This window comes from Zophobas morio, unplaced genomic scaffold (assembly GCF_036711695.1).
Source record: "Zophobas morio isolate AGI-343-1 ecotype UQ-CSIRO unplaced genomic scaffold, CSIRO_AGI_Zmor_V1 ptg000010l, whole genome shotgun sequence".
Lineage (NCBI taxonomy): Eukaryota > Metazoa > Arthropoda > Insecta > Coleoptera > Tenebrionidae > Zophobas > Zophobas morio.
Window position 1 is genome coordinate 2,078,207 of NW_026972115.1, and position 13,514 is coordinate 2,091,720.

Genomic DNA, 13,514 nt, shown 5'->3' on the forward strand with positions numbered 1-13,514 from the left:
TTAAAATTTGTTCTTTAAGTATGGGTGTCGTCGTCAAAAAATTAAAAAAAAAATTCTTGGGGTCCCGGAGACATTTCTTGAACCTGGATTCCTGCTCAGGAGGTGTTAATTAATTACAAAAAACAATTTTCAAACAGATTGGGTCAATTTTTTTCTTGACTAAATTTTTTCGAATCGTGACAATTTTTGGGTGTTGACCATGTCAAATTACTTTCTTTAAACCGACTCCGATTTGTATGAAAATTATTCCCTTTATTAATTTGGACGTCTTCAACAGGAATTCGGGCGCAAACGATGTCCTCGGGGCGTCCAGATTATTTTTAAATTTTTTGACGATCCGCACTTCCGAAAAACGACACCGTCCGATAGATCAGTCTGTCAATTCCAAACGGATTTAAAAAAAAAATAAAAAAAAATTCTTGGGGTCCCGGAGACATTTCTTGAACCTGGATTCTTACTCAGGAGGTTCGAATTAGTAAAAAGAGCAATTTTCAGACACATTGTGAGAATTTTTTTGACTTAATTGTTTTGAATCGTGAAAATATTCGGATTTAGATCATATCAAAACAGCTCGCTTAAACGGACTCGGATTTGTCTGGAAGTTGTTCCCTTTACTAATTAATTGTCGTGTAGATTGTCCTAAAAATTGTGTACGTGCTTACATACAGCATCCATGGTCCTTAAATTCTTTACACCTCTTAAACTGTTTATCGTTCTGATAAAACACTTATTTAAAATTTTAACGTACTTATTTTGATATGCACAATGATACCATCAACATTGCAAGTGTTTTCAAAATTTCAGCAAAATAAGATAAGTTTGTCTTTCTTGGTAACGCTTGTGGAACTTTTTGGAGTGGATGAATCTATCAACTACTCTAATTTAATTAGATGAATGTATTCATATTTCAGTACTGTTTTTCATTTTTGTAGTACTTTTAGTGTTAAAATTTAAACATCAAGCAAAAACTTACAGAAATCAAAAACAGCATCGGTATCAAACCGGAGCCCTGTGGACTACCCTACTTACATTCATCAGGTCCTTCCCTTCCTCCGTGGACGTGAGCGCGATGAGCGAGTGGTGGCAGATCTCGGGGCAGTACGTCGGCGGCGGCCCTTGCAGCACCCCCGAGCATCCCACGACGTAGTTCTGGAGGGCCATGCCGCATCCGACCCTATAGGCGCACCTCATCCGCGCTTCTTCGCAGGGCACCGACGCCGCTGCACCCACTAGAGCCGCCACTGATACCATGATCCACCACATGCCTGGAAAAAGAAATCCCCTTATCACCGAATCCATTGTTACAGGGTCGCGTGGCCTGAACTTGACCCCCGCTATCGCAATGCACGAGTGAAAAGGGTGCAGTACCGCAGTACCACTGTTCTGGAGCCGACGGCTAGCACTGAAGCCAGCCATGCAGTATCAGAATCGCGAATTTAGTGATTAGATGTAATAACGTAAGCGAGTGCAAAGAATACGTGACAGCAGGCATGTCGTGTGTGCACACTGGGGAAATGTTTTTTTTTGTAACTGGACCCGGATTTGCATAGTTGATACAATGAATAGGTACTTCTTCGGCGCGATTCGCTGGTGGTCGCTTTGATGTTGTTGGTCTTCGGTACTGCGTCTGGTGGATCGTCCCTTGGTGTGGTACTTCGTAATTTCGAGATTTGCGTTTTTCGCGCCAAAAAACTCAACCTCCTCTTCGACGTGTCGCCAAACTTTGCCAAAGTCATTAGCAGCTGCTGGCTTTGATCCATGACCGAACAATGACTTGCGAAAGGATTTCTTGTCCTTGCGTTATTTACAAAAAGCGTTTTATGCGTGTGTTGAACCGATTAATTTCGAAAAGGATCGCCAACGGCGCTAAAGAGTGGGCGGACGCAGCTTTGATCATTTTAATTGACTGGAAGTCACTTCAGGATTTTTCAAAATGTCACCGGATGATTAATCGGCGTGTTTCGGTCAAAGTTCGAGTGGTTTGTTATGGATAAGATGTGTATCGTTCAATCTGATTAAGTGTGTGTTTTATTTTATTGCAGTTTTATCGACTCATTCTATTTTTACGGCCGAATTTGCATGAGGAAAAGCGGCCGAGCAAATGGCTTATGTAGGAGGGACATTAATCATCTTGTGAATTTTAACACGTGCTGACATCATGTGTCGTTTGTAACAGTTTATCGCGAAGAAAATTTAGATCCTTTTACAATTCAAGGTTGCTGGCGATGGAACTTGGCCGTTTTTGGAATATTTAAATTAGTTCACGCTTTTTCGGAGCGGGCTTTATGGAGTGTGACGTGGTTTTAAAGGTGGGACTGAAAGGTGTGGGTGTAGTGTAAGAGGTTTTTTGTTTGGTTTTGATAACACTTAATGGAGTCGGTTTTATTAGACATAACTTAGAGAGTCAATTTCGCCAGCGTTTAAAAAACCGATGGGGATTTTTTAAACATTAAAACCCGCCGACGGTGAAATTTTACAAAATATTTGAAACAAGATTTTTCAGTTTGTTTTTGGTTCAACTTTTTTTCCTTTGAGGGGAATTTTAGTTGTTTTATAATTACATTACAGTTACAAACTGAATTAATTAATAACTAATTAAAACAAATTGTAAACATTTTTATTGCCAATTATAACTAATATATACTTTCGTAATTATTGAGCAAAATGGAAGTCAATTACAAAGTTTTATTTGTATTTTAGGAATATCGCCGCCTAAAAATTTTGCATTGTAAATGCTAGTGATTTTATCAAAGAACACGTATACTTGTGGTTTATGAATCCGCCTCGATGTTTTTTTCAACATATATATTTTCATAAAGAAAAAATAAAATTCAGGGGCAAGCAAAGCTCTCTTTTTTTGACTTAATTTTTTTTGCAATTTTCTGGATTGTAAACATTTTTGGATTTAGAACAGATTCCCTTAAACTGACTCCGATTTATCTGAAAATTGTTCACTTTACTAATTCAGACCAAACTATTGCAGAATTCGTCTTGAAAATCAACCAAGCGGACTAGAAAAATCTAAGAAATCGAACGGTGAAAACCGGAATGTTGTATCTCATTTCGTTCTGGATTTACGGGCCGTCAAAATTGACATTTATTTTTCTAGTATGGCTCTCAATGTTAAAAAATAAAAAAAAATCGGGAGGTCCCCGAAGCATGTCTCAACCTCGGATTCATGTTTAGGAGGATTTGAATTAGTGAAGAGAGGATTGGGAAATTTTTTTTCGAATTTTTTGGATTGTGAAAATTTTCGGATTTAGACCAGATCAAGCTAGTTCTCTTAAACTGAACCCGATCTGTCTAAAAATTGGTCCCTTCACTAATTCAGACGTCTTGATCAAGAATTTGGGCTCAAAAGATGTTTCCGGGGGCTCCAGATATTTTCCTAATTTTTTAACGACTGATGTTTCCGAAAAACGACACCATCGGATATATCGATCTGTCGATTCCAAACTATTGTAGGATTCGGCTTGAAAATCAACCAATTGAACTAAAAAGATCCAAGAACTCGAATGGTGAAAACCGGAATGTTGTATATCACATCCTTCCGGATTTATGGGCCGTCAAAATTGCAATTTGTTTTTTCAGTATGGTTTTCATCGTTAAATAATTAAAAAAAAAATCGGGAGCTCCCGGAAACATCTCTTGAACCCGGATTCTTGTTCAAGAGGTTGGAATTAATTAAGAGAGCGATTTTCAAACAGATGGGGATAATTTTTTTTTGACTTAATTTTTTTGCAATTTTCTGGATTGTGAAAATTTTTGGATTTAGAATAGATTCCCTTAAACTGACTCCGATTTGTCTGAAAATAGTTCCCTTTACTAATTGAGACCTATTGAACAAGAATATGGGCTCAAGACAGGTCTCCGGAGGCCCCAGATTTTTTTTTCTAATTTTTTAACGAGTGACACTCCCGAAAAATGACCCCGTCGGATATATCCGCCTCTTGATTCCGAACTATTGTAGAATTCGGCTTGAAAATCAACCAACCGGACTAGAAAAATCTAAGAAATCGAACGGTGAAAACCGGAATGTTGTATCTTATTTCGTTCCAGATTTACGGGCCGTCAAAATTGACATTTATTTTTCTAGTATGGCTCTCAATGTTAAAAAATAAAAAAAAAATCGGGAGGTCCCCGAAACATGTCTCAACCTCGGATTCATGTTCAGGAGGATTGAATTAGTGAAGAGAGAGATTTTCAAACAGATTTGGAATTTTTTTTTGACTTAATTTTTTTTTTTTGTAATTTTTTGGATTGTAAAAATTTTCGGATTTAGACCAGATCAAGCTAGTTCTCTTAAACTGAACCCGATTTGTCTAAAGATTGGTCCCTTTACTAATTCAGACGTCTTGATCAAGAATCTGGGCTCAAAAGATGTTTCCGGGGGCTCCAGATATTTTCCTAATTTTTTAACGAGTGACGTTTCCGAAAAACGACATCATCGGATATATCTGTCTGTCGATTCCAAACTATTGTAGGATTCGGCTTGAAAATCAACCAGTTGAATTAAAAAGATTCAAGAACTGGAATGGTGAAAACCGGAATGTTGTATCTCATCTCCTTCCGGATTTATGGGCCGTCAAAATTACAATTTGTTTTTTCAGTATGGTTTTCATCGTTAAATAATAAAAAAAAAAATCGGGAGCTCCCGGAAATATCTCTTGAACCCGGATTCTTGTTCAAGAGGTTGGAATTAAGAGCGATTTTCAAACAGATGGGGATAATTTTTTTTTGACTTAAATTTTCTGGATAGTGAAAATTTTTGGATTTAGAACAGATTCCCTTAAACTGACTCCAATTTGTCTGAAAATTGTTCGCTTTACTAATTCAGACCTGTTGAACAAGAATATGGTCTCAAGACAGGTCTCCGGAGGCCCCAGATTTTTTTTCTAATTTTTTAACGAGTGACACTTCCGAAAAATGACCTCGTCGGATATATCCGCCTCTTGATTCCAAACTATTGTAGAATTCGGCTTGAAAATCAACCAACTGGACTAGAAAAATCCAAGAAATCGAACGGTGAAAACCGGAATGTTGTATCTCATTTCGTTCCGGATTTACGGGCCGTCAAAATTGACATTTGTGTTTTTTGGTATGGGTCCCTTCCTTAAAAAATTAAAAAAAAAATCTGGAGGTCCGTGAAACATCTCTCGAACCCGGATTCTTGTTCACGAGGGTTGAATTAATGAAGAGAGTGATTTTCAAACAGATTGGGAAAATGTTTTTCTTGATTTAATTTTTTGCAAAAATTTTCGGATTTAGGCTATATCAAGCTAGTTCTCTTAAACTAACTCCGATTTGTCTGAAAACTGTTCCCTTTACTAACTCGGACCTCTTGAGCAAGAATCTGGGCTCAAAAGATGTCTCCGGACACTCCTGATTTTTTTAAATTTCTTAATAACTGGCACTTTCGAAAATCGGCACCGTCCAATATATTCGTGTGTCGATTTCAAACTAATGTAGAATTCGGCTTGAAAATTAACCAACTGGACTAAAAAAATCCAAGAATTCGAACCGTGAAAACCGAAATGTTGTATCTCATCTCATTCCGGATTTACGGGCCGTCAAAATAGACATTTGATTTTTTGGTATGGGTCGCATCGTTAAAAAATAAAAAAAAATCTGGAAGTCCCCTCCACATCTCTTGAACCCGGATTCTTGTTCAAGAGGGTTAAATTAGTGAAGAGAGTGATTTTCAAACAGATTGGGAAAATTTTTTTCTTGACTTAATTTTTTGTGAAAATTTTCGATTTTAGGCTTATATCAAGCTAGTTCTCTTAAACTAACTCCGATTTGTCTGAAAACTGTTCCCTTTACTAATTCGGACCTCTTGAGCAAGAATCTGGGCTCAAAAGATGTCTCCGGAGACTCTCAGATTTTTTTATAATTTCTTAATAACTGGCACTTTCGAAAATCGACACCGTCCAATATATTGTAGATGTAGAATTCGGCTTGAAAACCAACCAACTGGACTAAAAAATCCAAGAAATCAAACAGTGAAAACCGGAATATTGTATCTCATGTCGTTCCGGAATTACGAGCTGTCAAAATTGAAATCTGTTTGTTGAATGGGTCTCGTCGTTTAAAAATTAAAAAAAAATCAGGATTTAATCCATATCAAACTGATTCCGATTTGTCTGGAAATTGTTCGCTTTACTAATTCAGACCTCTTGAACAAGAGTCCAGGCTCAAGTTTTTTGTTTTTAATTTTTTGGCGATCGAAAATTGGAAATCAAGGACTTCTGAAATACAAGAAACGAAAAATTCAAAAATCAAAAGATAAAAAACTGAGAGATTTAAAAATCGAAAAAGTGCGAAGTCGAAAAAACGAAATATTGTAAAATCGAAATATTGAAAATTAAAGAAATCGGAAAATCGGATAGCTGGAAATCCAAAATTGATAATTGAAACAACGAATAAACGCAAAATTAAAAAATCGAAAAAATTTGGAAATTGCAAAATGCGGCCAAATTTTGGTTTGCGTTCCACCACCTACTACGATCCCGAACAAAACTTGTCATTTCATCCCCACCCAGACCTCGGTGACATCACCTCAAAATTTCGAATCGCCTCCGGTCCCTCACGCGCGTCGCCTCCGGACCGCGTCCTCTCGCTAGCCCCCGGTAATAATCCTTCACATATAATTATCGTTTTCCAGCGATTCGCGGCGCCCATTAAAATTCGTATCACGCCCCGGCCTTTCTCGGTAGTCCACCGCATCCTGCCCCCGCCGGCCCGCGTCTAATAACTCAATTTATGGACGGCGGCAAGGCCGGGGCCCGACTTTCACACACATTTCGGAGGTGGTTCGGGTTTCGGGCCTCTAGACACAAAAAAGCTCATTAGAGTCCCGATGGACACATGGCCGCCGAGCCCGAACTCATTATAGCGACGTTCAAAAGAACTATTCATAAAATTGACAGATACAGATAAATTTAGCTGTTGCCTTTACGGATCGTACATGTGGCATGCGTCTGGACCGGCTGCAGGAGGGTGCCTGATTTACGAGCGAAACGTCGACGAAAGTGGTTCCGATACATGGGATAATGGCGGCTCGTTCGTTGGCTTAATTGACTCCAAATTGGCGGGATGGGGGACAAATTCCGTTAATCAGGCCGTTCGTGGAAAAAACGTGGCTATTTTTGTGGCGGTTTTGAAACAAACAGTGTGGTAAAGGAGGCGCCGATAAGACAAAGATTTAAATGACAGTGTTATTGTACACAAAAATGCATAAATTTTGTTTAATCTGTCTTGTTTCGGAGTTTGTAAACACGATTAAGAAATAATTGAAGATAAAGGGGCAATTAGTTTTAAAGCAGAATTTACATTTTAGCGATGATAAAGGAAAAAATCATTAAGGCTGTTGCTACGCTGGTGTGATTATTTTTTGTAGGAGAAGGGCCTTCAAGATAGAGAGGTAGAGATGACAGATAAAAGATAGACGATTTGAGTGACTAGTATACCATGATTATGATCACTTCTTACATTCTTTATATTCAATAATTGTTTATATACGCAGTACAGCATCATAAACACCACTCTTATCTATTTTGTGGCTGGTATGATAATTTTCTCAAAGTGATTCAGTCAGGAAAAGTTAATCTAGTTCGAGGTGTGTCTCTAAAAAACAAATACAACGTTTAAAGGAAAAAAGTCGATTAAAAATTAAAGAATTAATACAGGGAACAAACTAATTTAATTTGTCCAATGCACGTTTCACAGATGGCAGATTTCTATTGGACGTTACATCGTGACGCTTCTACTTTACCCAAAGGGGTAAAATTACTCTCGTTTTTGACGATGACACAACAATTGGTTCATTTTCAAGTTGAATTCTTTAGTTTTTCGGAAGTGTCGACCGCTAAAAATTAAAAAAAAATCTGGGGTCACAAAATTGTCCCAATCTGTATGAAAATTGTTCTCTTTAACCTACTGAACAAGAATCAAGGATTAAAAAGATGTTTCCTGGATCCCCAGAACTTGTTTTGAATTTTTTAACGATGTCATCTCACAAAACAAGAAACAAATTCGACGGCCTGTCAATCCGGAACGGGATGAGATAACAGATTCCGGTTTTCACCATTCGATTTCTTGGAATTTTTTAGTTGTATTAGTTTATTTTTAAGTCGAATTGTACATCCGTTTGGAATCGACAAACGGATATATCGGACGGTGTCGTTTTTTGAAAGAACAACTGAGAAATTAAAAATCGAAAAATTGTAACATTGAAAAAGTGAACAATTTTTGAAATTATATTGATAGAAAAAAATTGTAAATCAAAAATCGAAGAAACGAAAAATTAAAACATTGAAAAACTAAAAATCGAAAAAAAATATGAATTTCAAAATTGAAAAAAAAAACGAATCTGATCAAAAATTTGTAAACCCAAAAATTGTAAAATCGTCAAAATTGTTTAAATTGTAATTCAAAAATTGAACAACTGCAAAATTAAAAAATCTAAAAACTGAAAGTCTGAAAAATTGCAAAATCGAAAAAGTGGAACATCGAAGAACTGAAGAAACAAAAAATTGATACATTGAAAAAATAAAAATCGAAGAAAATTAATGAATCGGAAAATTGAAAAAGAAGTAAAAGTGAATTTAATTGAAAAATTTGTAAACTCAAAAATTGCAAAATCGGAAAATTATATGAAGAATCGTCAAAATTGTAAAGTCGAAAAACTGTAACATTGTAAAATTGAAAAACTAAATATCGACAAACTGAAAAATAAAAATCGAAAAATTGTAAAATGGCTAAATGAAAAAGTATTTTTTTTGTTATGATATTATTAGATACATATTTAAAATGAAATATAGAAAAAAAACTGCAAATAAGAATATTTATAAAATCGGAAAACGGAAAATCTGAAAAATTACAAAATCGAAAAAGTGGAAAATCGAAGAACTGAAGAAACGAAAAATGGATACATTGAAAAAATAAAAATCGAAGAAAATTAATGAATCGGAAAATTGAAAAAGAAGTAAAAGTGAATTTAATTGAAAAATTTCTAAACTCAAAAACTGCAAAATCGGAAAATTATATGTAGAATCGTCAAAATTGTAAAGTCGAAAAACTAGAACAGTGAAAAATCGAAACATTGAAAAACTAAAAATCGAGAAACCTAGAATTCGAAACAATTAATGGATTGGAAAATTGAAAAAGAAGAAAAAACGAATCTAGTCCAAAAATCTGTACGCCCAAAAATTGTACAATTCGAAAATTATAGAATCGTCGAAATTGTAAAGTTGTAAAATTGTAACATTGAAAAATTAAATATCAAGAAACTCAAAAATTAAAAATCGAAAATTAATGAAATGATTTTTTTAATTATAATATTAGATACATGTTTAAAATGAAAAATAGAAAAAAGTTGCAAATCAAAAATTGAAGAAACCAAAAACTACAAATCGAAAAATTGAAATATTAAAAAACTAAAAGTCGAAAAACTTAGATATCGAGAAAATTAATGCATCAGAAAATTGAGAAAGAAAAAAAAACAAATTTGATCGAAAAATTTGTAAACCCAAAAATTATAAAATCGTCAAAATTGTGAAGTCGGAAAACTGTAACCCTGAAAGATTGTAAAATAGAAAAATTAAATACCTATTAAGAAAATTAAAAATTGGAAAACTGAAGATATGAAAATTGAAAAATCAAAAAATTGCAAATCGAAAAGTTGAAGAAACGAAAAATTGAAGAAACAAGAAATTAAAAAATCGGGAAATTGAAAAATATATAAATTGAAAAGATAAAGAAAATAAAAAACCGAAACGAAAAATTACAAATCGAATGTTTGAAAAAATGAACAATTGCGAATAAATTGAAGACACAAAAAATCGGAACATTTAAAAATAGAACAATAGAAAAAATAATAAAAATAAAAACAGGAACAAAAAACTGCCAACCGAAAATTTGAAGAAATGAAAAATTGAAAAAATTAAAAATCGGGTAAATGAAAAAGTTTTAAAATCCAATGAAAACTGGAAAAAATTTAAAATCTTAAAATTGAAAACATGGCAAATTTAAAAAAAATATTACATATTTAAAATGAAAACTAGAAAAATTGTAAGACAAAAAATTGAAGATAGGTACTAAAAATTGAAAAATCATGATATCGAAAAATCTAAAATTAAAAAAAGGAAAAATCAAAAATCTAAAAGCCTAAAATTCCAAAAATTTCAAATCAAACAATTTAAAAAGTTCACACTACAGAAAGAAAAATTACACAATCAGGACACTGAAGAACCGAAAATGGAAAAACCGAAGACATGAAAAATGAAAAATCGAAACTCGTGAAACTGCAAATCGAAAAATTGTGAATCTAAAAAAGTTGGAAATAAAAATGAAAATATGAATAAACAAAAAAATTGAAAAATCGCACATAGAAAAATTGAAGATACGAAAAATTGAATAACATTAAAACTGAAAAAAAAAACAAAAAACATATAATCGAAACACTGAAAAATCGAAGAATTGAAAACTCGAAAAACTGAAAAAACAAAAAGAAATGAAAAACAAACCCCATAAAATTTTTTATAATTTTTCAAAAAAACGACGCGTGTTGAGCTACACTTCAGAGACCAGGGAAGTTCCATCAAAACACCTTCGCCCAATTTTTACTTTCATCTCGAACAACAATCTCGCCTCACCAACACACCGATCCTTCCCTTCTCCGCCTCCCACGCTAAATCCGTATTAAGTCCAAAAACCAGAACCGCCGCTCGATTTTTCATCCGACTCGGCCCAGCTGCAGCCGCGTCTTCCTCGGTCCTAAACCATCTGCCGCTCCGTTGTCACGTTCTTTCAGATTTATTTTTGTTTTTATTGAAGGACAGGTAGATAGAGCCCGGATTGTCTATTCACGTGATGCAACCTGAGACCCGTTTCGAGTGGCTAATTCCCTGGGTAAATTTGGGGCTTATTGTGGCTAAATAGTTTCTCCGGGTGTTTGTTTGCTCAATTTCTGTGCAAACTAAACAGTGGCTTATCGTTTCGTTGGAACGGCTTTTTAGTAGTTGTAGCTGTAACGGGGGTAACGAGGCCAGTTATTACGAGGTCGCTTAGATTGCAAAATGAGCATGTAAATAAGTCGAGTTTTTATCTGTTTAAGCTCGCAATTATGTAGTGAAGGGGATTGTATTTTTTAATGGTTTGAAATTAATTCGACAAACAAATTGTGTAATGATATGTACAATCGCATGCAAATGTTTTGAGCCTATGGGCGGATCATTTTTGCGGATCGTCACCGAAGGAGGCGGTCCAAATCGTCCAAGGGCAGAATTTGTAGGTAGGCTCAAACTACAACGAAATTTACGTGTTGACCAAATTCTTACTCTGAATTAGTTTTTATGTTATAAATACCCTATCTAAAATGTTCAGAATATGATGAGTCTATACTTGTGATTTACCATTCCATTGATATTTTTTTGATTTGTTTATACATACAGGGTGACTAAAAAAAAATAATGACTGAGTCAATTTATTTTATTGAAGAAATCAAGAATTGCAAAACTGAATACTTTGAAATCTTGTTAATTACTTGGAACCTGAGCCCAATTTTTTTTGCAATATCTGTGATGTGCTATTAGTTTCCGTAAGTTATAAAATTAGAAAAAAAAACCTATTACGACCAACCATTTCATCGAATTAGATTTTTCAGTTTCAATTTTTCTATCAACTTTTCGATTTTATTACTTTCCAATTTTCTGATTTTTCAAATTTGCGGTATTTTGAATTTTCGAGTTTTTAGTTTTTTCGTTTTTCAATTTTTTAATTTTTCGTTTTTTTTTGATTTTTCGATGTTTCGATTTTTCGTCTTTCCATTTTTAGATTTTTGGATTTTTCTGTTTGTCAGTTTTTAGATTTTGCAATTTTTTTGCATTTTTCGATTTGGGATTTTTCAATTTTTCGGTTTTTTAATTTTTCGTATTTCGATTTTCGATTTTTCAGATTTGTGGATTTGTGTCCGTTTTTTCGATTTTTAGAATATTGATTAATCGAATTTTCGATTTTTGAGCATTTCGATTTTTCGATTATCATTTTTACGATTTTTCAAAATCTCGATATTCGAGTTTTCGATTTTCCATTTTTCAAATTTTCAATTTTTAATTTTGCTTTTTTCGATTGTTGCGTTTTAGAATTTTCCCTTCTTCAGCTTTTAGATTTCAATTTTGTTACTTTCCGATTTTCCACTTTTCGATTTTTTTATTTTTTTTCGATCGTCGTTTTTTCGATTTTCATTTTTCCGATTTTTTGATTTTTCAATTTTTAGGCCTTGCAATTTTTTTACTTTTCGTTTTTTCGAGTATTTGTTTCATCGAATTTTCGATTTTTCGAGTTTTCGATTTTCGATTTTTCGGTTTTTCCATTTTCCGATTTTCGATTTTTCGATTTTCCATTTTGAGATATTTTTCGATTTTTTTTGATTTTTCGATTTTTCTGTTCGTCAGTTTTGAGACTTTGCAATTTTTACTTTTCCACTTTTCTATTATTTTAGTTTCGGATTATTCGATTTCTGAATTTTCGTTTTTTTTCATTTTTCGATTTCCGATTGTTTAATTTTTCGATTTTTCGGTTTTTTAATTTGTCGATTCTCGATATTCCGATTTTAGATTTTTCGATTTTCCAATCTTCGATTTTTCAATTTCCAGTTTTCGATTTTCCACTTTTTGATTTTAAGATTTTTCGATTTTTCTGTTCGTCAGTTTTTAGGCTTTGCAATTTGTTTACTTTTCGATTTTTCGATTATTTTACTTTCCAATTTTTTGATTTTTGAATTGTCGACTTACAGAGTTTTCAATATTATGAATTTTCGGTTTTCTATTTTTCGATTTTTGATTTTTCCATTTTTCGGTTTTTTGATTTTTCAATTCTCGGTTTTTCAATCTTGCAAATTTTCGATTTTTCAGATTTGTGAATTTCCAGTTTTTCGATCGACCTACGTATTAGATTCATTAAATTTTCGATTTTCGGTTTTTCTATTTTTAAATTTTTGATTTTCCAGTTTTGTATTTTCAGATTTTCTGTTTTTCGCATATCTGATGTATCAAATCGATGTTTCGGCTTTTCGATTTTTCGATATTTGATTTTCGAATTTTCGATTGTTCAGTTTTCCATTTTTCAACTTTTAGACTTCAATTTTTTTACTTTTCGATTTTCCAAATTTTCGAGTTTCAAATTTCAGATGTTCGATTTTTCAATTTTCTTTTTAAATCTTTGAATTTTTCGGTTTTGATATTACGAATTTTTGATTTTTAATTTTTCCATTCTTCGGTTTTTCGACTTCAATTTTCTTTCTTTTAAATTTTTCGATACTCTATTTTCCGCTTTTCAGAATTTTCGATTTTCAGTTTTCAGACTTTCGATCATTAAAATTTTGGATTTTTCAGTTTTATGATTTTTCGATTTTTAGAAAATTTGAGTAGTCGAATTTTCGATTTTTCAATTCATCGATTTTTCTATGTTCAATTTTTCAATTTAAATTTTGCGATTTTCAATTTGTCCATTGT

General features: G+C 33.4%; 1 protein-coding gene across 2 annotated transcripts in view; it reads right to left on the reverse strand.

Moving 5' to 3' along the window:
* LOC135126125 (growth arrest-specific protein 1-like) overlaps positions 1-13,514 on the reverse strand; it is a 36,127-nt gene that overhangs the window by 7,265 nt on the left and 15,348 nt on the right. The window contains exon 2 of one of the 2 annotated variants that reach the window (XM_064051947.1): positions 1,030-1,265. In XM_064051947.1, the coding sequence (XP_063908017.1) occupies positions 1,030-1,263 (234 nt within the window). In that variant the 5' untranslated portion in view covers positions 1,264-1,265. Of the gene's footprint in view, positions 1-1,029; positions 1,434-13,514 lie in introns of those variants that run through there. The other variant, XM_064051946.1, reaches the window with a different exon arrangement.